Source organism: Chlorocebus sabaeus, chromosome 9 (assembly GCF_047675955.1).
Source record: "Chlorocebus sabaeus isolate Y175 chromosome 9, mChlSab1.0.hap1, whole genome shotgun sequence".
Classification (NCBI taxonomy): Eukaryota; Metazoa; Chordata; class Mammalia; order Primates; family Cercopithecidae; genus Chlorocebus; species Chlorocebus sabaeus.
The window spans coordinates 32,735,975-32,761,710 of NC_132912.1; the positions used below are offsets into that span (position 1 = coordinate 32,735,975).

The window sequence follows — 25,736 nt, forward strand, 5'->3', positions numbered from 1 at the left end:
CCGAGATCAGATCGCAGCACTGCACTCCAGGCTGGACGACAAAGCGAGACTCCGGCTCAAAAAAAAAAAAAAAAAAAAAAAAAAAAAAAAAAAAAAAAGGTACACAGCGTTTTCACATCATTTTATTTATTTTTTGTTATGAGTCTTATGCTTAGACAAGTCAAAAGGGGAATAGGAATGAAAGGCCTGGTAAAGAAAGATACAAACCAATAATTTTTAGAAAATAAATATATGTACAAAAGTGCCATCTGGTTCTAAGAATCATATGACATGCAGTGTTTGAGATGTTCATCTATATCTTAAAATAAATTCATCATTTGAGTTCTGCAGTCTATAGCATCTCTAGAACTTCACAAAACTTCTGAGGGAAAAAAAAAAAAAAAAAAGCTCCTCAAGACAGTTTTAAAAACAATGTAATACAGGTTTTACTTACTCAAGACAATCCAGTATTCCTATCCAGAAAGAGGGCTGAGACCCATTAACTTCGAAGAGCTAAATTGTAGTGAAGTTGTTTAAAACCATCCACTCTTTCTTAATTCAACTGCAAATTCAGTATTGTATTACAAACAAGACCACTGAATAAACAACGCTGCAAGCACACAAAGGTTATTAGTAACTAAGTCTTTCGAAATCACTATCTGTTACTGAGAAAAGCAAACCTAGTGAAAAATAACCCATTACAAATTTAAATACCAGAGGCTGGGAGAGTAAGTAAAAGACAAGCACTTCCCTGACTGAACACTAGAGAGCGCTCTGAATCGCAAGTTCCTATAGATGGAGTAAGAGTAAAGAACCCGCCAGCTTATACATACACCGTCCATTTCTCACCAGGCGCGTGCAGGGACGGCCTCAGTAGGAGGCTCGATCTTACCACTAAGCTGGCCAGACAACTCCTGAGTTCTGTTCATGCATTACAGTTTCGTGACGTGTTTCCCTCTTCAAGCAGATACCCACTTCAAAAGAAATGTTAAAGTAGGGCTAACAAGAAAAGCTATTCAGTCTAAAAGGGAGCTTGGAGGCAGAGGCAGTGGTGAGCCAGTTAACTCTAAATCTGTCAGCAGCATTTTACAAAACAGAAAGGAACTGACTAAATCACAACATGACTCGGAACTGACGTCAATGTGCAGCTCGCTTGGAGTTTAACTTTTCCACTTCCCCTGCTGAAACACGATTCCAGGAAATGTAATGACATCAGCCCTTTGAACTCAATTAGCTGAACAGACCATTTTAAATACAGGAGGAAAGAAACAAGTAGGCACACAAACATCCATAACACGCGGGTTTTTCCTATTCTGTTTGGAGCTGCAGTTGTCCACAGTAACGAAATCAGAACATGAACAGTATATACTGTATGTTTAACCTGCGGCTAGATTGAATTTGCAACAGGTTGCAGATGAAGTAACAGCTTATTTTAGTAGGGCAGAACGGTATGCACATGAAAGAGAGACACAGAGATGGAGGGGAGGAAGAAAGGGGAAGAGAAGAGGGGAGGAGGGGAGGAGGGGATGGGGGGGAGGGGAGGAGGGGAGGGAGGACAGAGGGAGGAAGAAAGGATTAGTGCCTCAGTCAAGCAAGCAATAGAATATTGAGCAAAGAAACAATCACACTAAGATGCCCTAACAAAGAGAGCTGAATATATATAGATGTGTATTTCAAAAAAGTCTTAAACCTAAGTGACTAGGAGAGTAACACTTTCTGAAACACTCAGATGTTCCTGAATACTTCCTAAACTTCAAAACAATCTGCAGAATTAACTGAAACCCCTCTTTAACATTCTTACCTGTGTCATCTCCAGTTACAGCCATAATGGGCTTCTGCAGACAGAACTGCCTTGTTTCCTCTACCACAGTTCAACATAAAGTGTTCCAAATTAGCAAGCATGTGCAGGATAAGCAGAAGGACTGACATCACAATGACATCACTAGCCTATCACTGCCATCAATTTGCTTTGTCACAGGCGAGCTCACTGAAACCCCAGCCCTATAAAAACTCTTCCTGTAATAAACCATCTTAATGCTCATTTCTCATTTTTACATAGAAATCTGTTTGAGGTGGGCTCTGGCAAAATAATAATAATAATAATAATAATGTCTCTTTTAGCACTAAAAGTTACATGATTGTATCTTACAGGGCTACTTCTTTATTATTGTTGTGTCCAAGGTTTCCAGGTAAACATAGTGAGAATAAACGCTATATATTTTCCTAACTTATAGGAGGAAAAAAACACTTGGAGATTTAAACTTTGGGGATAAAAAAAAAAAAAAAAAAAAAAAAAAAAAACACATTGGTTATCAGGAAAGAAATACCATATTTCATAGTCACTTCTAAATTCACCAAGAAATATCCAGCCACCTGTGTTTACTTAACACATTTTTATTTGCTGAGCTATTTGCTACACCATCAAAAAATCCAACTCTTCCTAAGGTGATACAGAATTTGCTACTTTCACTTGAAGGGAGTAGATCATGAAATTTTTAGAATTCACTGTGCCAATGGAGCAAGTATTATGTAGTATTCCCCCATAACTACTAGACTGAATCACATGAACTTGCTGATATTTGACCTTTTGGCCCACAAAAATAGCAGTCTCATGTTGATTCAATCTAATACATTGTTTTACCAGATTAAACCAACCTGAAAAGACTTTTGTGATTTTTAAAAATTCATAAATAAATCAAAATTACTATTTATACATTTTTTTTAAATGTCAAATTTTATTTGGATCACTTAATGAAGGCTCAGCACATAGAAAGCTGGATCATTATAGAAAATTCAGTGATTATAAGGTTAGACACAAAAATGGGCAAATGTTCAACCGCTGAACAGACCATAGCCTGGAAAAAAATTATGGGCATTTCCACTGCAAAAAGATAAGTGACATGCCACTGAGACCTTTTGTCTTTTTTTTTTTTTTTTTTTGAGACAAAGTCTCGCTATTCTCCCCCAGGCTGGAGTGCAAAGGTGCGGTCTTGGCTCACTGCAACCTCCGCCTCCCGGGTTCAAATGATTCTCCTGCCTCAGCCTCCTGAGTAGCTGGGATTACAGGTGCCCACCATGGCTGGCTAATTTTTGTATTTTTAGTAGAGACGGGGTTTCACCACGTTAGCCAGGCTGGTCTCGAACTCCTGACTTCAGGTGATCCGCCCACCTCAGCCTCCCAAAGTGCTGGGATTACAGGCGTGAGACACCGCACCTGGCCGACCTTTTGTTTTTATCAGTGAGTTGTACAAAGCCCTTTCCCCTTGTATGATTAGAATTCAACCCAACCTTATGTCAATGAAAGGACATCCCACCACATTTTAGCTGTATTTAATTTAATCATCTTCCAGTAAAGGTAAGGACTTTACACCTCAGATGCTCAGGAGGTAAAGTTTCAGGGGGTGTCCATGTTTCTAGTAATTCTCCAGGATACCTGACAAGGGGGCTAGGGTTTCAATTCAGCTGAAGATATATTGGCTAAGTAAGAAAGCCTGGATGGTCACCTAGACCTAGACATCAACCCCAATCTGGGGCTCCAGCAGGGACTCTTTGCTGTCCCAGCAACACCTGAGGGTTTGGGTCCAAGAATGCTATTAGGAAATTTTATTTCAAATTTCAGAAAATCAGTAAGAAATTGATTTTTACGTCAGCATTTCTTTGGCACATAGATGCTCAATAAATACTGGTGTGGAAAAAAAAGTCAAGGAAGGAAAGAAAGAAGGGAAATGGGTTGCTTAGTTGATTACTGCTCTTAGTAAAGTTTTAATATATTCCCTGGACCAGTTAATCTCACATAGAACAAATCACACATGGAACAAATCACATTTTCAGAGGAAGAATATTTCACTTTCATTTGGTAAATGCTTACTGAACATTTATCACATGCCAAGGTCTGTGCTAGGTATTTGTCCAAATAGAACTTACCATCTACCAAGACACACAGAGCCACAATACAACATGATGTGTGCCCAAGGAAGTACAGCAGGAACTCACAGGGGGCTGCCTAAGCCAGATGTGGAGGATAGGCAAGGCTTCCTGGAGGAAGAATCATTTAAGGTGAAACACAAGTAGGGCATACAATCAGGGAAAGTATTCTTATCAGGCAATCAGTATGTGTGAAGGCGGCCCTGGAGGGAGAGAGCCTATCCCAGGAAATGAAATAAAGAGCTGTATTACACAAGAGGGAGAAATGGAGAGGTAGGCAGCTATTAAAGAAAGCAAGGCTTTGATTAAGCAAAGATTCGGGCCACATGAAAGATTTGGGGCTTTGTCTAAACAGGTCACAGACATTTATGGATGCTTTCGAGAGGATGCTATAGACTGAATGTTTGTATCCCTGCCCAGTTTCCTCTGTTGAAATCCTAACTTTCAATGCAATAGTATTTGGAGGTGGGACCTCTGAGAGGTGATAAGGTCATGAGGGTGGCACCCTTGTGAACAGGATTAATGCCCTTATTAAAAAGACCCCAGATGCCAGGTGCCGGTGGTTTACGCCTGTGATTGTAGCACTTTGGGAGGCCGAGATGGGGGGATTACCTGAAGTCAGGAGTTCGAGACCCAGCCTGGCCAACATAGTGTAACCCCATCTCTATTAAAAATACAAAAATTAGTTGGGCGTGGTGGTACATGCCTGTAATCCCAGCTACTTGGGAAGCCGAGGCAGGAGAAATGCTTGAGCCCAGGAGACAGAGGTTGCAGTGAGCCGAGATCACACCACTGAGTTCCAACCACTGCACTCCAGTTTGGCCAACAGAGTGAGACTCTGTCTCAAAAAAAAAAAAAAAAAAAAAGAAGAAGAAAAAAAAAGAAAAGAAAAGAAACACAGTGCAATGCAGTAATGGAGATGTTGGGGGCAAGAAGCTGCGGTTTTTAAGAAGTATCAGTGGCTCCCAGAATCACTGTGAGGAATGAAGAGTCTAGCTGAATTTTCAGGAACAATTCCCAAAAAACTGAGCCAAGAAAGGAGCTGCTGCCTCTGGCATGATTAGGAGGATCAGAAAGCTATTCCACAATAGCCAGCTTCTGGTGGCTGCTGGAGACTGCAGCCCACAGGGGTAGCCTGGGTCAGAGGGACAGCACCCAGGCCAGGGCCAGGGCCAGGGCCAGGACAGAGGGGCGTGGAGTGGCAGAAGCATGTATGGTTCAGCCAGGGAGAAGAATCTACACAGTGACTTTGAGTGGAGACTGGGGAGAATAAGGGACAACACCCAGGTTTCTGGCATCAAGCACCAGGTGGGATAGTAGTGGTCGGTCACTGAAGATAGGAACAGCGGGTTTCAGGAATTTGTATCAGAGGTATGTGTGGGCCATCTAAGGAACCAGCTGGAGTCAGGACATAGTCACAGTGAACTGAAGCCAGGGTGGGAGGGAGTCCTTCAGGGAGGGAGCTCAGCAGGAAGAGGGTGGGGGAGCGAGCGTGAAGATCACTGAAACACTCAGGACAGGGGTAGGGAAGCTTCGCCCAGCAACGAGACTGACGGAGAAGCAGCAGAGAGAGAAGAGCAAGGAGGACACAGTCTCAGGAAGTGGAGGAAGCAGAAGTTGACAGTGTTAAATACTGCTGAGGCATCAGCCAAGACAGGCACTGAGAATCCACAAAGCAGCTGACACAGCCCTTCAGTGAGATGAAGGCAGAAGGCGGGCAGGCAACACTGCCACTAAGTTCAGGAAGACAAGAATGCCCACTGGCCTTGCTGCATTTAAACTGCAGCTCCTGGCCATGATTATTTAAGGAAAAGAAAAAAAGAAAAGAGGAATAAAGATTGGAAGGAAGGAAATAAAACATCACTATTTGTATAAACATTCACATAGGATCATAGACCGATTCACAAAGAATCAGTAAACTATTAGAATTAGAGTTTAGCAAAGTTAATAGATAAAAGATCGACTTAAAATAATCTGTATTTCTCTACACCAGCAACAATGAGAAAATACAATAAAAAATAAGGTACCATTGTAACGGCAACAAAACCCATAAAGCATTTAGGAACCAACTGAAGAAAGAATATGCAAGACCTCCATGAAGAAAAATGTTCAACTGTTAAAAAGTAGTAAAATGAGATCTGAATAAACAAGACATTCTATGGTTTGGGATAGGTCAATTTAACATTATGCAGCTGTCCCTAAATTAAATGTAGTCTCAGCCGGGCACAGTGGCTCACGCCTGTAATCCCAGCACTTTGGGAGGCCGAGGCGGGCGGATCATGAGGTCAGGAGATCCAGACCATCCTGGCTAACACGGTAAAATCCCTCTCTACTAAAAATAAAAAAAAATTAGTTGGGCGTGGTGGCGGGTGCCTCGAGTCCCAGCTACTCAGGAGGCTGAGGCAGGAGAACGGCATGAACCCGGGAGGCAGAGCTTGCAGTGAGCGGAGATTGCACCACTGCACTCCAGCCTGAGCAACAGAGCGAGACTCTGTCTCAAAAAACAAAACAAAATTAATGCAGTCTCATCATTGGTTTTATTATTATTATTACTACTACTTAGAAACTCAAACTTATTCCAAACGCATATGAAAGAATAATAGTGCACAAAAAGCTAACCCTCCATCAAACTGAGAAAAAAGACAAGGGGAACTTGTTCTATGAGATAACAAACACGTATGGCACTGGCATTCAGAAAAAGACGAATCAGACAGAAGACGGGCCAGATCCACGTGCACAAGCAAACCTACTGTCTAATTAAGGCTTCCCCATTCACCAATGAGGAAACAACAAACCCTTGGGAATGGCTCCATATAAGTTAAAAATGAATTCCCACCAAATACTATATACAGAAGTGAAGCCCAGATACATTAAAGACATAAATGTGAAAGGTAAAACCATAAAGCAAATAGAAAAAAATGTGGAAAAATATCTTTGTGACTTGTGAAGAAAAGTAATTTTTTTTTTTTTTTTAGACGGAGTCTCGCACTCTCGCCCAGGCTGGAGTGCAGTGGCACCATCTCTACTCACTGCAAGCTCCGCCTGCTGGGTTCACGCCATTCTCCTGCCTCAGCCTCCCAAGTGGCTGGGACTACAGGCGCCTGCCATCACGCTCAGCTAATTTTTTGTATCACGAGGATCACAAGCACAGGAGATCAAGGCCATCCTGGCTAACACAATGAAACCCTGTCTCTACTAAAAATACAAAAAAAATTAGCCGGGCGTGGTGGCAGGCGCCTATAGTCCCAGCTACTCGGGAGGCTGAGACAGGAGATTGGTGTGAACCCAGGAAGGCGGAGGTTGCAGTGAGCCGAGATCGCACTGCTGCACTCCAGCCTGGGCGACAGAGCAAGACTCCGTCTCAAAAACAAATAAATAAATAAAATAAACAAATAAATTAAAAAAAAAAATTAGTGCTAAATCCTGAATCCTAAGCAAATGGACCAAAAGGAACAGAATTCAATTAAAACACAGGAGTTTTGAAAGCTATATTAAATACATCTATTATAGTTATCATAGGCACAACTGAATTAAATTAAAATAATGTATATCGCAAATCCAGTTGAAATAGTTGAAATCTCAGGTAACCCTAAAAGCTTAGGGCTACATCTCAACTTTTATTTCACTACTGACAGCTTCCATAAGAACTAGAATGGATACCTTAGAATTCAAACATACTAAGAACCATCAAAAAAACAAACAAAAAACAAAAAAACCCAAAGTCAGCATTTGTTTTGAAATGAGTTGCCTAAAAATTAGACTTGAAAGTAACAGCTGGGGAAAAACTCAAATTTGGGGCATCATAGCCTGAATACTTAAATTGTCACAGATTAGGTAATATAAATCTATTAGGTACAACATTTGCAACCCCCAAATGAAGGATATTTACTTAATTTAAAAATTCATTCATGTGGCTGGGCATGGTGGCTCATGCCTGTAATCCCAGCACTTTAGGAGGCTGAGGCCTTCACTTGAGGTCAGGAGTTCAAGACCAGCCTGCCCAACGTGGTGAAACCCCGTCTCTACTAAAAATACAAAAATTAGCCAGGCGTGGTGGCACATGTCTGTAATCCCAGACCCTTGGGAAGCTGAGGCAGAAGAATCGCTTGAACCCAGGAGGCAGAGGTTGCAGTGAGCCGAGATCACACCACTGCACTCCAGCGTGGGCACCAGAGCGAGAGTCCATCTCAAAAACAAAACAAAACAAAAAATTCATTCATGTTTCTCTCTCTCTTTTTCTGTCATGCTACTCTGAATTTGGCCTTTCTCCAGAGCCAGTAAAACCTGCTAAAAGGTGAAAAATGATAAAACTTAATTTGCTATTTAATGTATTAAAATATTTCTTTTGTAAGCGTTTTTAAGTGCGTCCCAACCCCCCCATCTACCTTTGATATATTTCAGAAAACTATAAAATCACCACTCAATGGTGTGATATAGTAATCCACAGGTATTCTAAATGTATTAGATTAATAAAATATACCTTGAACAACAACCTGGCTGCCTGGGACAAAGAACTGCTGTGTGCCATCAGCTGATTGTGCTGCATACTGTACAATTGTAGCACCTGGTGGAGGAGCTCCTGAATTTGTCATTGTTAATGCCTGCAGTCCCTGAACACCATCAGATCCTGGGTTAGAAATCTGGATTGTTCCACCTTGGGCTATAGCAACTTAACAGAAAAAGAAAAGAAATATTAGAGAATTTCAAGATTTATTTTTAATAATCCCCTACTGGAAGAATATACTCTGGGTCTATTTATTACCACTGTTTCTTTCTCAGGTTACCCTTATTTTCTATGCTGAATTCGTCATGGGACAATACCCTAGGAAAAGCTTATAAACACCTGAAAATAACTGTTTGAGATTCATAGAGCCCATGGAGTGTTCCTACTCCTTAGCATCCAGCTAACTACATTACTCAAGGGGAAGAGTGGAGAAGCAGACAGGGAGAGTCCAGCTTCCTGGTCTTCTCCATTCTTTCAGATGTTTTCCCTTACAAACACCATTCTTCTACTATTTAAAATTCCCATTTAAGGCCAGGTGTGGTGGCTCACACCTGTGATCCCAGCACTTTGGGAGGACAAGGCAGGAGGGCTGCTTGAGCCCAGGAGTTCGAGGCCAGGCTGGGCAACATAGGGAGACCCTGTCTCTAATAAAAGGAGAGAAAAGAGAAAAATTCCCATTTAATATTACAATTAAAATGAATTTGTACCTTCATTCAGCTAACTACTTTTCTAATTTGTCATCAAAAGAAAGTAGTTTTTAAGAAATATATAGGCCAGGTGCAGTGGCTCACGCCTGTAATCTCAACACTTTGGGAGGCCAAGGTGGTCAGATCACCTGAGGTCAGGAGTTTGAGACCAGCCTGATCAATATGGTGAAACCCCATCTCTAGTAAAGATACAAAAATCAGCCAGGCGTAGTGGCAGGCGCCTGTAGTCCCAGTTACTCGGGAGGCTGAGACAGGAGAATCACTTGAACCCGGGAGGTGGAGGATGCAGTGAGCTGAGATCGCGGCACTGCACTCCAGCCTGGGCAACAGAAACTCCGTTACAAAAGAAAAAAAATAGAAATACACACATACAATTATATATATGTTATATATATAACCAAAGTATTTTTATATATATTTATATAAAAATATATAATTATATATAATGTAATTATGTCATATATGTGTCATATATAACATATATATGTTATAAATATATATATTTATATGTAAATTTATATTAAAATATTTTGGTTATAAAACTCAAGTCTAGAAAAGTGTAATCTTTGCCATTTTGTCTATGTCAGGAGAATCCTGAAATATAAAATGTCAAGTTGGAAAGGTCCTTAAAAAGTAACTGTTACTAAAAGGATTTGTGCTACAATATTTATCTTTACCAAGTGTCTCAAATAATTACAGCTAATGGCAACAAATATGAGGTAGATTCCCTTTAAATACTGAGATTTGCCAGTCACGTTTAAAAGTTGACATATTGACTTGAAGCTTCCAAAGAATAACTGATCAAATGTTTTGTTTCAAAATTTCACTCTAATAGACAAGTATTATTTAAAATATCTGAAAGGTCTGTATATTTTAACATAAAGATTCCAACTGCATGTTTTAAATAGTAGGTATTAAATGGTACCAGAGGCTATGCTTTTTAAAAAAATCACATATAAACTACCTAACTAGGCTTTACAACAAAGATTTTAAAAACACATCACCAGAATAACATAACATCTATACATCAATGTAAATGCCTTACAGTAGCGTAAAGTAGTGTTTAAAATATACTCTGAATACTTTCAAGTCATTTCCAAACGTTTTTAATAGCATGTAGCCAAAAAAGCACTTAGGTAATAACCTTAGATAGGACAAACCTATGAGAATTATGGAAAGAGTAACAACAACAAATTTTCACTTCTTTCACCTAGGGTGCCAGTGTCTACACAGGAAGATAGATTAACATTTTTAAAAAGATTTCCACATGCTGTGTTCTCTGTGTTTTACTTCACTGACAGGCCAGTGTGGCAGAAACTAAAGTCAGTTACAGAATGTCAACAGAGCTGAGGCTGAGATACCCTGATGTAACAGCACTTTATCTGGCTCATCTAGAGCAGTATTTTCTGTACATACTTTAAAAACAGGATATTTTTAAACCATGGCTTTCCAAAGATTTCATGGGTTTCAGGATTCAGCCCTCACAGTAACAGGGTTTGAGGGAGATCTAACTTCTTATAAGTATGAAAATGTCAAAAGACACTGCTTTCTTGGCCCTTTGTGGCTAGACATGAGTCAATTTTGTATGTTGTCATATATTTCAATGTGTATTTTTCAGTTGATAATTAATTTGATGTCACAGAAATAGTGCTTTAGAAAGAACAGCCTAAGGTCAGGTAACCACGGTGTGTTAGAAGTACAAAGCCTAGGCCGGGCACGGTGGCTCACATCTGTAATCCCAGCACTTTGGGAGGCCAAGGTGGGCGGATCACCTGAGGTTAGGAGTTCAAGACCAGCCTGACCAACATGGAGAAATCCTGTCTCTACTAAAAATACAAGAAATTAGCCAGGCATGGTGGTGCATGCCTGTAAACCCAGCTACTCAAGAGGCTGGGGGTTGCGGTAAGCCAAGATCGCGCCATTGCACTCCAGCCTGGACAAGAGTGAAACTCGGTCTCAAAAAAAAAAAAAAAAAAAAAAAAGAGAAGGACAAAGCCTAGAACAGAGCAGCCATTCAATAAACAGAATGAATGAATGAATGAATGAATGGCTATCATTTCCTCATGACAGATGGTATTATAAACAACTTAAGCCACCTGTGAATCTAGGAGAGTTAAATGAGGTATGGTTTCAAATTCTAATCATAGAACCTAGTTTTTCAATACCAATGTAATTATGAAGCTTTTAGATCAAGTCAATCTGAGGTGAGAGTAGCTCCCTCAGGGGTAAGAACCCCTGAACAGGTAGATAACAAAGATCTTTACTTTCCTTTTTCTCTTCTTTCTTTTTGATTTACTCATTTCCTTTTTTCTTTCACTAATATTTCCCCACAGTTTGATCAAAAAACTTTGTTTTCACAATATGAACATCAAGAATCTGCTTGTCATTTTATTTTCTGGTGAGGTCATTATATAATTAGATGTGGAAAACAAAAGCTAAACACACACACACACCCCTCACACACTGGCTCTAGTGAGAAAACATTTCTACTGATTAAGTCGGCACGTTTAGCCTCATTTTCATTTTTTATACCAAAGGTGCTCTTGATTTTGTTGTTATCAAATGACAGAGGACCTTCCCATTGAAAATGTTCTCTCTCATCTGACAAGAAACAAGATTTCCCAATGCCTCAGGATCCTGGAAATAGGTTTTATGTGGGCCTGTCTGTATTCAGAGATTTGAGGAGAAAATTGTTTAGGTTTCAAAATATTCAAGGATAGCATAACATGTGCTTTCAATAAACATAAATCAAGGTAGTGAGAAAAATGATGAAATTAACTGAATGAATTTAGACACATCTTCTATTTTAGCTATTTATTTATTTATTTAAGAGATGGGGGTCTTGCTATGTTGCCCAGGCTGGTCTTAAACTCCTAGACTCAAGCAATCCTTCTGCCTCGGCCTTCTGAGTAGCTGGGACTACAGGCACAAACCACTAAGCCTGGTGATGTTATATACTTATTTATTTATTTATTTATTTATTTATTTATTTACTTATTTTATTCATTTATTTTGAGATGGAGTTTCACTCTTCTCACCCAGGATGAAGTACAATGGTGTGATCTTGGCTCACTGCTACCTCCACCTGCTGGGTTTGAGTGATTCTCCTGCCTCAGCCTACCAAGTAGCTGGGATTACAAGTGTGCGCCACCACACCCAGCTAATTTTGTATTTTTAGTAGAGACAGGGTTTCACCATGTTGGTCAGGCTGGACTCCAACGCCTGACCTCAGGTGATCCGCCCGCCTTGGCCTCCCAAAGTGCTGGGATTACAGGCGTGAACCATCACGCCCAGCCCATGTTATATACTTCTAAACTTAAACTTACACACATGAGCTAATTAAAATACATAAACATGTAAATGTTTATATTTAAAACCACTCTTGTTCCAAATTGCAATGCAAAGATTCCTAAATGAAATCTCACTGCATTAACTTTAAAAAGAGCAGTAAACAGACCTTTGTTCCAATGAATTCTCAGGTTTAAATTCAAAGAGTGACCATAAGAGAGTACCTATGAGTACCTGTACCTTAAAAGCCAAGAGGTGCATATAGCAGAAAGAAGACTAAATCATGCTTTAACAAGAATAGCAACACCAAAGTTTACAAGCCAGAGTTACATTAAGTAGTGCCTTAAAAATTTTTGAAACAGTTGCCCTAAAGAAATGTAAACGTCACTATTAAGAACTGCAACTGGATTAACTTTCAAATGTGTAAGCCTATCATGTTCCAATTCCCTTTATGAAGAAGTTGAATTGGTGTTTATTTGTGAGCGTCCTGAGAAATCTGAATTCTTATAAGCAATCCACAAAGTTCACATTTTTCTTTTCATAATGGTGCAGTTTGGATCGACCCACTTACCTTTCGTGTATAAGAATTCCAGAACAAGGAGTTAATAGAGACTCTAATAAGATTCCTAGTAAAATACAGTAGGCACAAACAGAGACAAGGGTCATTTACGGGGAAAAAAAATTGAAGTCTTGGGTGATAGTCTTTAATTGGTACAGGAAGAAGCTGGGTATAGTAGGATGGGGGATTTAAGTAACCTTTGTTTCAAGAGAAAATTTAATGAATTAGGAAGCTTCAAACATTTTAATTTCCTCAGTTGCTTTTACAAATTCATTCATTTACTGCATATCTTAACTGTCTTATGCAGTAAGTAACATTCTTTGTTCATTCTAAGGCTCTCTCTTCTCCTGCCATGTCTCAGGTATATGCTCCTGAGATAAAAGACTTTCTTTGACCAGCATCGCTCAACTGTTATGCAACACACCTATCACTAAGATCTGTACTTCCAGCGAGGATTCTGCAGGTAGAGCTCACTTACTTGGTGTTGTAATAATGGATCCCTGTCTATTTTATGCTCGTTTTCCTATTCCCCAGGGAGTAGCCTATTCCAACTTTCACTTCTTAGTTTTTGTGATAATAGTAAGTCAATATAATAAGGCCAACTTCTGCCAAGTATCTTTCAACTGTTAAAAACGTAACTGCTTGTATATGGGAAAACTTGAATATACTTTATTTCTTCAACTTTGATACACATTTAGTTCTTTTAAACACCAGCTAACTCATTATTTCAAATTAAAAATAACTAACAAAATACTAATCTTGGAAAAAAAGAAAAGCAAAGTTCGGGAGAAAGCCATCCATGGATAAAGCTGAAGAATTAAACCTAAAAAAATTTTTTATAATAAAAGGTTATGAAACAGCATTAAAAGGGAAGGTGAAAGGGAAGGAAAAAACATTTACAGCTGAAAGGGAGGGAAAAAACATAGGAAAAGCTCCAGAAATTCTAGTAAAATAAATTCCTCTATTCTAAAAACCAAAGGACACTGGCAATTGTTTCCATTTCTAGACATTCTGCTACAACATTAAAGCACTAATATCTGCTAAGTTAGTTCTATAGGAAATAAGATCAATAAAAATGGATGTTGTGTATGTAAGTATATGTTTACCCTCCAATTAAATGTCTTCTAAAAAGTTTGAATGTTGTTAGTATTCACTTATCAAAGAATTATCTACATAAACGTCACTAAATGTCCCCAAAATGCATTTTTAACAAAGGAAATTCACATTGTGTGAACCAATAAATGGCAATTTTTACCTGCAGACTATACACACAGAACTATAAATCCTTATCAAAATAATTTCTAGGATCATACTGTATAGGCTCAAATTAAGAAATCAAAGTAAGAAATAGTCCATGACTTCTTATGTGGCAAATACACAGATGTGCTTTTTTGTTTGTTTGTTGTTTTGAGACAGAGTCTCACTCCACTGCCCAGGCTGGACAGTGCAGTGGTGCAATCATAACTCACTGCAGCCTCAAACTCCTGGTCTCAGGCAATCCTCCCACCTCAGCCTCCTGAGTAGCTGGGATGAGCGCATACCACCACGCCCTGCTAATTTTTAAAATGCTTTTGTAGAGACAGGGTCTCACTCTATTGCCCAGACTGGTCTCAAAGTCCTGGCCTCAAGCAACCCTCATGTCTAGACCTCCCAAAGTGCTGGGATTAGAGGTGGGAGCCATCATACCTGGCCTAAGATCTAATTTCTAAAGATGCAGTTTTCTAGTTCTCAATCAGAATTCCTGACTCTGCTCCTCTCATCCACCTACAGACACACAGAGTAAGGTCTAATGCCAGCCCCCTGCTGTGAGCAGGCACCAAGGACACAGGGAATGAAGCCATTGAGGCTAGTTGGAGGGAAAGTTCAATGAACATGATTGAGACAATGGTACACCTAACTTAATTTCTCTGTTTCATGCCAATAGTAGCATGCCTTTTTCCCCCTACTTTTACCCTTTATCTCCTTTGCCTTCACACGAACCCCAGAGTTTGGCAATTTAGTATTATTCCCACTTCAAAGACTAAAACCTGAGATGTGAATTTAATAAAGCTTCTTGCTCTGATCATTGAGTTTGCAAATGGCACAAAGATGGTTCCTTCCCCACATCCTCTCCAGCTTTAACCCCAAACATTTTCATAATTTCAAATTTTCAGCTAATAATCTAGACAAGTTAACCCTACAGCATCTGTTTCCCTATCAACCTGTAAAGGAATCACTGTTTCTATCAGAAGTCCTAAGCAGCATTAGGACATGCCAGAGAAATGTTACGATGACAGCATCTTAGTGGTCCCCAACACTTTGAGAAGTCTTAGTGTCATTTCAGCAGTCACTTCCAACCTTTTCCCTGTCATGACACAAACAGAACATGATGATATGTGTACAGCCCACTGGGGTGAGCAGATGGAGCTGCTCATGGCCAGGGCTGACCAGCCAGGAGGTGCCAGCAGCTTCTGCCCAGCCCCTCTGGGGACGGAGGGACGAGGCACTCAGCACTCTCATAACCTGCGTGCTGTGCTGCAGAGGCTCACCAGCAGGCCTTGCACATTAGCATACTCACTTTTACAGTTCTAAAACCCACCAGAGATTCCCAGTGTGCCAGACAAAAGAGCATGTAAACGAAAGAAGTAATAAAAAAGTGACAATGTAAACCTCAAGGTCTATTTCTTACAGATGATGGGGAGTTTTCTTTTCCCAACACTGACTTTGGACAAGTCTACTGGGTGCCCTGTAGAAGGTGTGAATATACTACAACCCGGATCTACTAGGTATCATGGTAGGAGTTCCCCTCAATTACCAACAGAGAATGTATTTAATAGTTTACTACTGCAAATCTACCAATGCTATAAGAAAAACTCTAAAAAGCTCCAAAAAAAAATGACTATATAAAGTCTTCTCATATATTAAAAATTATAGCTTGTTTTAGTAGCCAGGACTTAAATTAAGACTTGAGATTTTTTTTCCTTGGTATTGCTACTTTTTAAAGGAAAAACAAATATATCTAAAATCTCCATACCTTAATTGGATAAACACATTATTTAATATCACATATATTCCAGTACCTAAGTAGCTCTTTTTAAAGTCAGAAAACTAAAATCATGAATCTCTTCAACAATATGACTGCTGTCAATATATTCAGTGAATTACTTTGAAGGCCTAAGGTAGCAGAGTTTACAAAACTCACTTTACTTCATATTATAATTACATGGGAAACTGATTTGGACAATTTCCATGGACAATTTATACTGCAGAAAGGACAGGAATATCACATTATTCCAGTACCTAAGTGGCTAGCTTAGGATATGTGATATTCCTATCCTTTCTCTTTCTTTTTCTTTTCTTTCTAGCTCTTGGTTTTTACTATTTTTATGTATCAAACATTTTTCATTTGGGAAAAAACCAGTGCTTTAATCAGAGCTAAAAGCACAGAATTAACAGTCCATTAAAATGCACAAGACTGAATGTGAATGTATCTGTTTATTTAGAACTTTTGGTGTGTAAAATTTCAAATAAAATTATCTATCCAATTGCTACAGTTTAAAAACTTAAATCATTTTTCCATTCTCTTTTAGGAAAAACTGTAGCACGAATTAACAGAGAGTAGTGAAACACTGAAAACATACTTTAGAAAACTCTTAGATTAGTAAGTATAGTATGTAATTGTGGGTAACAGAAGCCAACAAGAATGAAATACAGACATTTATGTTTGCATGCATCATAAAGACAACAAAAACAACACTTTACTAGAGATTAATATAAACATGTAAGTAGGAAAAAATCCTCCCTTTATTTTTACTCCAAATTTTTCTTCTATATTCAGCAGTTAAAATTTTTACTTTTCAAAATTATATGATAGCTGTCAATACAAATATCTCACTTTTTAACATATACTTTCATTCAATGATACAGTTTAGGTATTGATGCACTTAAAAATGGAACAATTTAATGCCAAAACCTGAGTTGCTTCAATATAACTAGAGAAGACTTAAAGCTAGCACTGTATCATATCGAATTGCAGCATACATACTGTATTGCCCCGTGCTAGTCTGATATATGCTAGTTGGTACTGCCATGGTAGCAATGTTAGGCGGTGTTCCTTCTTCCTCTGATTTTTCTTCTTCAATCTTGGGAACACCAGGCACATCAGAGGACAGTTCATTCAGTATTTTCCTAAAATATAATTTAACAATGTAAGTCACTAAGATACATGAATGACTCTTAAAACAGAAAAGCTATAAAGGAAGAATTGATTTGATGAATAATTTTTCTACCATTTTGGAAAAAGTATCTTTACAGTAGGAAACTTGGTTAACTTACCTATAAGAGGGTCTTCGTGAAAGGATTTCTCTACGTTTATGAGAATCAATTACACCTTCTGATTCTGCAGATTCATCTGTCTCTGCAATTGTTGCTACCTATAATACAAGATTTTCTGAAATGTATCATAAAATATATGTTCTTTTCCTTCATTCAAAAAATTGAGGCTAAGAGTCTGCGTGTGCAGCACTGAGCCAGGCACTGTGGAAGCAACCAAGCAATACAACACGGTGAATCTGCACTAAAGGAGTCTGGCTCAAGAAAGGAAGCGCAGACACAAACATTTCAGTTATAAAACAAACGTGTGTGGAAAGGAATGATACGGGTACTATATACTACAGAAATACAAGGGAAAGAGTAGTTGGGATGTCAAATAAGGCATTGCAGCAAAGAACAAAATGTAAAATACCCAAGACCTAAGCTCTCAACCTGAAAGTGCTCCTACGGATCCAGGAGGGAGCCAGCAGGGGCCAAGGCAGAAGAGAGCTCCTGGATCACACTGCAGTCTCCACTCTCACACAGCTGGCACTGGCGTGAGCTGGGTCTTCACATTAGCCATCAGATAGGCCCAAGACAGAATATTTAAGTAGATAAGCAAGTCAGTAAGCAAGCCTGGGTAAAATTAGGATTTCTATTACAAGGAGTAAGTTAGGGTTTGGTGATGGTAAGTCTTGAAGATCCAAATAAAGAATTTCTCCTTAAGAGAAAGATCAGAGTTTTAAGCATGATTTCATTTTTCAAGTCAAGTAATAATACAGTGATATGATTATTAAAGAAGTCAGAAAACTAAAACAATGAATCTCTTCAACAGCATGACCGCTTTTGATATATTCAGTCAATTATTAATACTTTGAGGGCCTAGGGTAGCAGAGTTTACAAAACTCACTTCATATTGTAAGTACATGGGAAACTGATTTGGATAAAATCAAAAGAGCTTATCAAAATATCAACAATGCAAGCAAGAATATACACTTCCCAAAGTACACGGAGGTGTATATTCACCTTCACATATGACTCTGCATCTTTGCTCATGAACGCCCCACACATAAGCACACACACTCAATCAACAGAACTTACTGAAAAAAATGTTGTTGCCTCAGATAATCATATATCACCACCAAATATTAAGTATTTATCACCTTACACCGGGCTCTCACACATCTGTCATAGAATCATAACTCCCTTAGGTGAGGTAGGCTATTAATTTATCTATTTTAGAAAAGATGAAAATTAAAGTTCATGCAGAGGGATTAAGTATTCTAGGACAAGATCCACTGGCACCTCTTTCTACAAGGACAATTAAATCATTCACTTAACAAAATCCAAACAAAGCCTACTGAATATAAGAGAATACTTTCTTTCAGCTGGGTGCTCTGGCTCACACCTGTAATCCAGCACTTTGGAAGACTGAGGCAAGAGGATCACTTGAGGCCAGGGGCTCAACACCAACCTGGGTAACATACCGAGAATTCTGTCTCTATTAAATAATAAAAATAATAGACAATACTTTCTTCCAATACCAGCCAGGTTAAAACTCAGTAGAAATATGTGGACCCCAATAAAAGGCATAAAACAAAGAAGAGGTAGGAAAGACTTTCTTGTTTTATAATTAGTGTCAGAAAGAGTTAGAAACTCTTGAAATCAGGGGCCATCACAGGAAAAAAAGATAATGATGAGAATTATTCTTACACTTTTGGGCAATACAGGAGAAGATACTCATGCCACAAAGATAATCAAGCTTTTAACATATGTGAATTTGTCACGTCAGGTATCTTGTTGCCACTCTCATCGTTCTCCTGTGATAAACTACTTGAACACGCAGGAAAAGGACTACACTATGTATATGTGTCTCCCTTTTCCTCACAGATTTTTTTTTTGTCATCAATTAGGTTCAGATAATTTCAGCATTTAAAGGATAATAACTGACCTTAAAAAGGAACAAAAATAAATTCAGTAATTAAGATGCATACTTTAAAAAAATGCATACTTAATAATTTACATCTATTGATGGAAAAAAATGTTTTACCTTCAAGAAATGTTAAGGGTAAAATACATCTCTGGATCACAACCACAATAATAATTATATCTACAAAAGCCAAGGTTTAATCTGAGAGGGATACATCAATAAAATCATCTTACTAAGAATTATGTATACTGAATTTTAAATAAATTTGTATCTACCTACTAAGGTGATTATTCACGAAAACAGCATCAGTACTATAATCTTTATATTACTGTGTTTATCAGACATCTTCTCTGAAGAACCCTCAAAATATTTTTCAGCACCCTTGGGGAGCACCACTAAATAAATCTGAGTTTGAACATAGAAAAACAATATGAAGAACACATGAACTGCTCATCTGCAATTACTCAGTCCCCAAATGAAGAGCTGACAACAAAGCTGCAGCTCTGAAGTGAAACCTACATACTTAGCAGGACACAGAGTACCTTATGCAAGGAAAAGAGATTCCTCCAAATATCTAATAAAAAGATTTGTACATAAAAGCTTCATAAAGAAAAATGATAAATGAATTAGTGAAAGAGGAAAAAAATGGCTCAAGAAAGTAAAAGAGAAACCATCCGGGAAGGAAGTTAAGCTGAACAGTGTGTATTTGTGGTGACTGAATAACCGATGGCTGTGGTGTCTGAATTACTCCCTGGACATGTATAGTTTGGCCCGAAGGTAACTGCACTAGAATTACAGCTGGGGAGCCTCTTCCGGTGCCTGATCCAGCTACAGAAACCCGCCAAAACGATCACCATTGAGGATTAAAGTTGGATCTTTTTTGTTATTGTTTTTGCTTATTTTTAACCAATACCACTCACTAATACGGCTGCCCTACTTCTCTTTATCCTGCTCCTGAGAAATGACAAACCAGCTAGGATACTTACCATCGGGAGGTGGTTACTGTCCTGGAACAGTCATTTTCTGATGTGACAGATATTAAGGAACACATGCTCCTTATCACTTTTGGTGCCCATACTTCGGTGGCTAAGAATGTTCCAAGCACGAAGTTCTAAAGCAGTTAAACTACCTCACTACGACCTCACGACTACTAACAGTGAAGCCTTTCTTAGGCCAGCATATAAACTATCCTCTCTAACTTCTTCAGAGAAATTGGAGATAGAACTTAAATATGGTTTTGTGGTTTTTTTGTTTTTTTTTTTGAGACGGAGTCTCGCTCTGCTGCCCAGGCTGGAGTGCAGTGGCATGATCTTGGTTCCCTGCAAGCTCCACCTCCCAGGTTCAAGCCATTATCCTGCCTCAGCCTCCTGAGTAGCTGGGACTACAGGCGCCCACCACCATGCTGGGCTGATTTTTTTATTTTTAGTAGAGACAGGGCTTCACTGTGTTAGCCAGGATGGTCTCGATCTCCTGACCTTGTTATCTGCCTGCCTTGGTCTCCCAAAGTGCTGGAATTACAGGCATGAGCCACCGCGCTTGGCCAGTGCATTATTTTTATTAAATGTGTGACATACGATATTCTAGTGTTACTCTAGATGTAAGCTGATGCTTTGTTTCTAGACTGATAAAAATCACAGTCACTGTTATGCCCTTATAACCACTAAAAAGGCATAGGCTGAAGAAATTCCAGGACCTTTCAAGCCCCTGGTGTCTCTGACCCAGAGAAAGCTCATGCCTTCAAGGCTGGTGAGGCCTCTGGACACTTTCCGTCTCCCTAGCTCAAGCATCCAGAGAGGCCAGAACTATCACTTAGCCTTGGGTAGAGATCGGTACAACAGCCATCTCCTCACTACTTCCCTGAGTTCCTTTAAAAGAGATCCCTACCAGAAAGCACGATACTACCACTCCTCTAGACTCAAAACCTGCCAGGTTTTCTAATTAGTAAACAACTCTGTCCTATAGGCCAGCATAATTTCAGAAACTTTGACTCATTTTACTAAGATTCACTATTCATTATGACTTACTCAAGAGTCAAAGACTTTGGAAATAAGTCACCAGTGTCTATCATGTGCGGTTAGTAGAACCACAGGATCTAAAACAATTTTTCAAGGAAGATTTTGTGTGTGACTTCACTTTGAGGAACACCAATGATTTCCAACTTATATTAATACCTGAAAATAATTAGTAAAAACTGTGGTTATAACAAATAACTAAGATTTATTTACAATATCATTCCCTTGGAAAACAAACTTCTCTGGCAATCCAAAAGTTAAAACATGTTTTATCCGTCAAGAGAACCTAGGTGTTGAGCATTGTACTAGGTGCACTAGTAGAAAGTAGAATAAAACTAGCACCTAAGAAACAATGGCACGCCAAATAGTATAGAACTCATTGCTCCACTTTAGAGGCCTTGAATATCATAGGAGTACAGAATAGAAAGATCAGTATGGGCCCAAACAGTAAGTGAGGGCTTTGTGTAGGTGCCAGAGCGTGAGTGAAGGCTTGATCTAAACCTAGATAACAGTTGGACAGATAGTGAGAAACCAGGACACAGGCAACCAATACGTAGCCTACAGGGAAAATTCAGCTCACTTACCCCCAGAGTATTATCGTCCAGTTTAGATTCCAGGGAAAAGAAAAACATCATCCCATTATGGAACCAGTAGATTTAACAACTACAAGTTTTAAAACATGGGATTTATTCTACAAATGTTTCCAGCACAAAAGGCAACTCTGTATGAATTATAAAAAGGCAACCACCTCTATGGTGACTAACTCCCAAAAGATAACTCTTTCTCCTCACAACTAATTCTCAAATATTTTAGTCTCAGGGCATCTTTACACTCTTAAAAATTACTGATGACATCAAAGAGCTTTTGTTTCTGTGATTCATATTCAGTAGAGGGCTGGTAAACACTTAATAACTAGATCTTAAGAAGGAGGAACACTGACTTGTGGTGTTTGCTCATTTCTGTGATGTAAATACTCCTACTATGGCTGATTTCAATCTGCCAATGGATGACATTGAACACAAAGCCGGATAAAGATTATACAATTGGCTTTCACTGGTACAAGCCAGCTGTGCACACTACTGGTTATATCTGTTGATATTTAACATATTGGAAATTAAAACAGAAATTTAAAAAATACTTAGTAACTCATTTTAAAATAATATATGCTACCATAAATAACATTTTATGAAAAATGATTATATTTTCAAAAAAATCAGAAAAGTAGCACTATTTTACATTTTTACAAATTATTTTAAGGTCAGATTTAACTGAAGACAGCTAGATTCTCATATCTACTTCTACACTGAATCTGTTGCAATATGTTGCTTTAGTTGGTATGTGAAGAAAATCTGGGCCTCACAGACTCATGTTAGAAAAAGGGAGGAATATTATAATAGCTGCTGTAGAAAATCATGGATATTCTTCATCGATACACCAAAACTTGACAACTGGTTGTCTCTTAAGGGTTAATTGCAACGTACAATCTGAGACTGTATCAATTACATTAAAATCCATTGATCTGTCTTGTACTTTGGATGAATCTTTTACTCACATAAGATTTTGTAACATCCTGAAGTATTCATTTGGAAAATACTGGCTTACTGAGTTCAGGAGATCTTCCAAATGTGGACACATTTCATGACACACTATTATAAATCACATTTCATTAAAGTATAACCAGTTTGATCAGAAAACTATGAATATTGTCAAGCTCACAATGGCAGATGCAGATTTTCCAAAATTCAAAGTTTTGCCTTAAAAGCTTGTGACAATAAACACCATGAGTTGTTTCCCTTGAACTGACAAGCTCACTTCATTTGTTTTTGAGGAAATGTCTTCAAGTTTGAATAGCCATCATTTGGCAATTAGTCATTCTTTTGAAGAAAATGATGTTCTGTGGAAAAACGGACAGTTAATTCATCTTGGCACTCAAATAACACACATGCTTTTCCTCAAGAACACCACAGGTCTTCAGGACGCAGCAGGGGTGCTTTCTGCGGCTGTCCTACTTCAGGACACACAATATCAAAACAGCATGTACTCAGAGTCAAGGTTTAACGCAATGGTAATTTTTACTGCTTCATCAAAGGTATTCTTAAGTAAAACTGACTTAAAAAAAAAACTGCAAGTGGATGGCAGTGAAGAATATAGTGAATACCAATACAGTTTGTGTCACTGACTTAAGGCACCAACAATTTACCACTCCCCCACCACCGTTTTTGCACCATCAGTGCAGATATCAAAACAGAGAAAAAGAAAAATAACATCTTAGCATTACTGTAAAAATGGTTTTGACCTAGCAAGCCTCATGAAAGTGTCTCAGAGTCACCCCCAGGGTTCTGCACACCACACTTTGAAAACAGTTATTCCACTCTAATCTAGCCCCTACCATCCTGGCTTTCAGCTTAAAGAACTGCTCAGACAGGCTGAGATTTCAGCTCCAATAGAGCAGCAGAGACAAAATAAACATATCCAGTAACCCTGACAGAGCCTATATGTCAGAAACTGGCAAAATGGAAATTATACTTCATAACTACATAAAACAAAAGAAAAAAAAATAACACAAAGAGAAGACTTCATTGACCAGCTTCTATCCCATCAGTTCAGGAAACTGGGACATGATCTTTACTGCCAGATTCCGGACTGAGCTCTCTGGAGGACCCACCACCAGTGCTCCACCACCACTTCTACCACCCACCACCACGTGCAGGGACAATCCACAGGTAAGGAAGGAGGGTGGAGTGACTTGATTTTCCTCTCTGTTCCTTTCCTTTTTAAAAAATGCAGTCACATAGCTGGGTGGTGGAAATTTCTGAAGATACCACATTTTCTCAAATCAAAATAATTTTCTTTTTAGAATTAAGGAGCTCCCATAGATACCTTGTCAGATACCCAATGGCTCTCAAAGTTTTACTCTTTTTTCCAAATACATAGAATAAGGTATCTGAAGACAATGAACTTGAAACTATAGGGGGAAATCCAGGGGTCCTACAAGTATTCTCACAAACTAGACCTATGGGTTGAGATGGCAGGTGGTGTCCACATTCACTTTTTGTGGGGAAATGCCCAGCTTCAAAGAAATCAGATTATTCTGGAGAACAGAAAAACAATTCAACAAAGATTCATGGGTGACTGATAGGCATAAATCATCCTTTACATTGCTTTAATCATCTTTCAAGTACAACTCTCAGAATTTTAATTAAACAATAGCTCTATCAAAAACGGCTAAGTCCTCACGCCTGTAATCCCAGCACTTCAGGAGGCCGAGGCAGGAGGATCACCTGAGGTCAGGAGTTCAAGACCAGCCTGACCAATATGGTGAAACCTCCTCTACTAAAAATACAAAAATCAGCCGGGTGTGGTTGTGCGCACCTGTAATCCAGCTACTTGGGAGGCTGCGGCATGAGAATTTCTTGAACCCAGGAAGTGGAGGTTGCAGTGAGCTGAGATCATGCCACCGCACTCCAGCCTGGATGACAGAGCAAAACTCTGTCTCAAAAAAAAAAAAAAAAAAAAAAAGGCTTGGTTCAAAATACCTGATACAGAAAAAGAACTTGTACCTGCTAACATAAACCATATTCCAACAATTCTGGAGATGGGTTATACAGATTCTGTAACTACAAGGAAACTTCTATATGTCCAAACTCTAGGCAGACCAAAAGCTCACGAGACAATTTTTTCATTAAACTGCTAAAATAAAGGCCGAGAACCTGCACAAATGATGCACCTGGAGGTAGAATTCAAATATCTCCTTTTAAAAAAGAAAACCCTTAGATCTGGAGAATTATCATTCTACATTCTCACTGGTTTGGCCAAAACTTATAAGCAAGAGTGTCAAGCTTATAATTATACTGGTAGAGTTAATAGGTTAAACTCCACCATTATTACTCATCAAAAAAATTCACATGGCTTCCTACCCTTAACATCTAAGCACTATTATTATACTGAGTGCGTAGGGCTATAGCTGAGTACATGGCTGCCTGTGAAGTAGGGCATGGTACACAGATGGCATGGAGGGAAGAAGGGCAGTGAAAGATCCAATAACATGCATGGTATCCCCAGAGACAAAATAGGTAAATAAAGCAGCATCTTTTTTGATTTGTGCAAGGTGATGGATTCAGTTTTAGGGAGCCTAAGCCACTAAAATGGCAGGGCAACAGCAGGACCACCAGGTGGAAATGTTCCACAGGCAAGGAGAATTAGAGGACTGGTTATTGGATTAGAGCCCAGATAAGAAATAAACATCTGAGGCTGGGTGCAGTGGCACACGCCTGTCAACACTTTGGGAGGCCAAGGCAGGCAAATCGATTGAGGTCAGGAGTTCAAGACCAGCCTGGCCAACATGGTGAAGCCCCATCTCTACTAAAAATACAAAAATTATCCAGGTGTGGTAGCATGTGCCTGTAATCCCAGCAACTGGGGAGGCTGAGGCGTGAGAATTGCTTGAACCTGGAAGGTGGAAGTTGCAGTAAGCTGAGATTACACCACTGTACTTCAGCCTCGGCGACAGAGCGAGAGTCTGTCTCAAAAAAAAAAAAAAAGA

General features: G+C 39.0%; 1 protein-coding gene across 35 annotated transcripts in view; it reads right to left on the bottom strand.

The window, feature by feature from the left end:
* The window catches only part of CREM (cAMP responsive element modulator), an 85,663-nt gene that overhangs the window by 16,468 nt on the left and 43,459 nt on the right, over positions 1-25,736 (bottom strand). For 11 of the 35 annotated variants that reach the window (XM_073018849.1, XM_073018846.1, XM_008002796.3 and 8 more), the window contains 3 exons: positions 17,276-17,373; positions 16,986-17,128; positions 8,384-8,572 (listed from right to left, as the gene is read on the bottom strand). The exons of 4 other annotated variants lie outside the window; for them this stretch is intronic. In XM_073018849.1, coding sequence (XP_072874950.1) covers positions 8,384-8,572; positions 16,986-17,031 — 235 coding nt within the window. In that variant the 5' untranslated portion in view covers positions 17,032-17,128; positions 17,276-17,373. Of the gene's footprint in view, positions 1-433; positions 542-812; positions 1,390-1,780; positions 1,949-8,383; positions 8,573-16,985; positions 17,129-17,275; positions 17,374-25,736 lie in introns of those variants that run through there. 20 more of the 35 variants (XM_037986520.2, XM_073018852.1, XM_073018848.1 and 17 more) reach the window with 11 other exon arrangements.